At 54.2% G+C, this 1392-nt stretch overlaps 1 protein-coding gene across 1 annotated transcript; it reads left to right on the forward strand.

Moving 5' to 3' along the window:
- The first annotated feature begins 315 nt into the window (after nucleotides 1–315).
- Nucleotides 316–1138, forward strand: LOC123440109. Its single transcript, XM_045116688.1, has one exon. The coding sequence runs from the start codon at nucleotides 413–415 to the stop codon at nucleotides 974–976; it is 564 nt and encodes a 187-aa protein (XP_044972623.1). The 5' UTR covers nucleotides 316–412; the 3' UTR covers nucleotides 977–1138.
- Nucleotides 1139–1392: the final 254 nt, after the last annotated feature.

Raw genomic sequence — 1392 nt, forward strand, 5'->3', positions numbered from 1 at the left:
TGTTTCAGGAATTAGGTCCAGGAGCGGATCGGACGAAGCGAATCGAACGACTACGCGTGAGATTGAACGGCTGTCGAAGTGATGGATGTTTAATAAATATTCACCGGTAGATGTGTAGCACCCCTTCTAATATAGATTTTTATCAAACTTTCAGATTCTTAACTTGACACAAATCTATACGCGGAGTAGAAAAGTCAGAGGGAGTACTAGCGATATGCTCGCCTTTAGAAAAGTCAGAAGGAGTACTAGCATGGTAATGCACGCGTTTCCTCCCATCCACCAAGTGCAGTATATATCTCCCGCGCAACCGATCCCAGGCAGCGCAGCCACACACACCAAACCATCACGACTCTCATTCGGTCATTCCTTGCACTCTGTCTTCGCCTTTCTCCTGTCTCTGGCTCTCTTCGGCATGGGGAACTTCACGTCCTGCACGCTGGCCATGATCCCCGGGGCGGCCAAGGCCGCTAGGGTAGTGCTCCCCGACGGCGGTCTGAGGCTGGTCAGGCCCCCGGCGACGGCGGCGGAGCTGATGCTCGAGGCGCCGGGCCATTTCCTGACTGACGCGCACGCGCTGCAGGCGGGGCACCGGATCGAGGCGCTTGCGGCTGACGACGACCTCGAGCTCGGGGGCGTCTACGCCGCCTTCCCCATGCAGCGGCTTGGCTCCAAGGTCGCGCCCGCCGACGTGGCTCGTCTGGCTGCCGTTTTCGCCGGGGAGGCTCATGCCCGGAGGCCCGCTTCGGCCAAGGTAGCAGCCATTGTCGTGGCGCCGCCCGAGGTGGCTCCCGTTGCCGCCGACGAGGACATCGCGCCGGTCAGTACGCTGCGGTTGGATGAAATGGCCGTGGACGACGAGGCGACTGCGGCAGAGATCGGAGAGCTTAAGCAACGGATAAGCGGCGGTCGCTTGTCGAGGCGACGGCCAACGTTGGACACTATACACGAGGGGAGCTACGCCGGAGTGCCATGCTAATGCTACAAGTCAATTAGCCACTGAACAAACATAGAGATGGCAAAGGCCTTCTCTCGTATTTTATTTTTGATTATGGGTAAAATTTGCTGCCTCTTTTTCATGTATTTTTGAGCGATGAAAGGGCAATTGAACACAAATAAAGTTGGGCAAGTGATTAATGAATCGAAGATATCCTATATTTTCTTTTCTTATAAATGAGTCGATGAGATCGATCAATTCTTTTAAAGAAAAGGCATGAGCCCGACTTTATAAATAAAGCCACCAGACAGAGTGAGAAACAACACATGACACGAGTCCGAACCGTCAACCAAGACGAGACGCGAAGCAGAAAGTCAGATACATGGCGCGCGAGCCAAACCCACGACACGCAGGCCGGACTATCAAAGAAAACCACAACATGACAGCCTTCCTCTAAG

This window comes from Hordeum vulgare, chromosome 3H, assembly GCF_904849725.1.
Source record: "Hordeum vulgare subsp. vulgare chromosome 3H, MorexV3_pseudomolecules_assembly, whole genome shotgun sequence".
In the NCBI taxonomy this organism is placed as follows: domain Eukaryota; kingdom Viridiplantae; phylum Streptophyta; class Magnoliopsida; order Poales; family Poaceae; genus Hordeum; species Hordeum vulgare.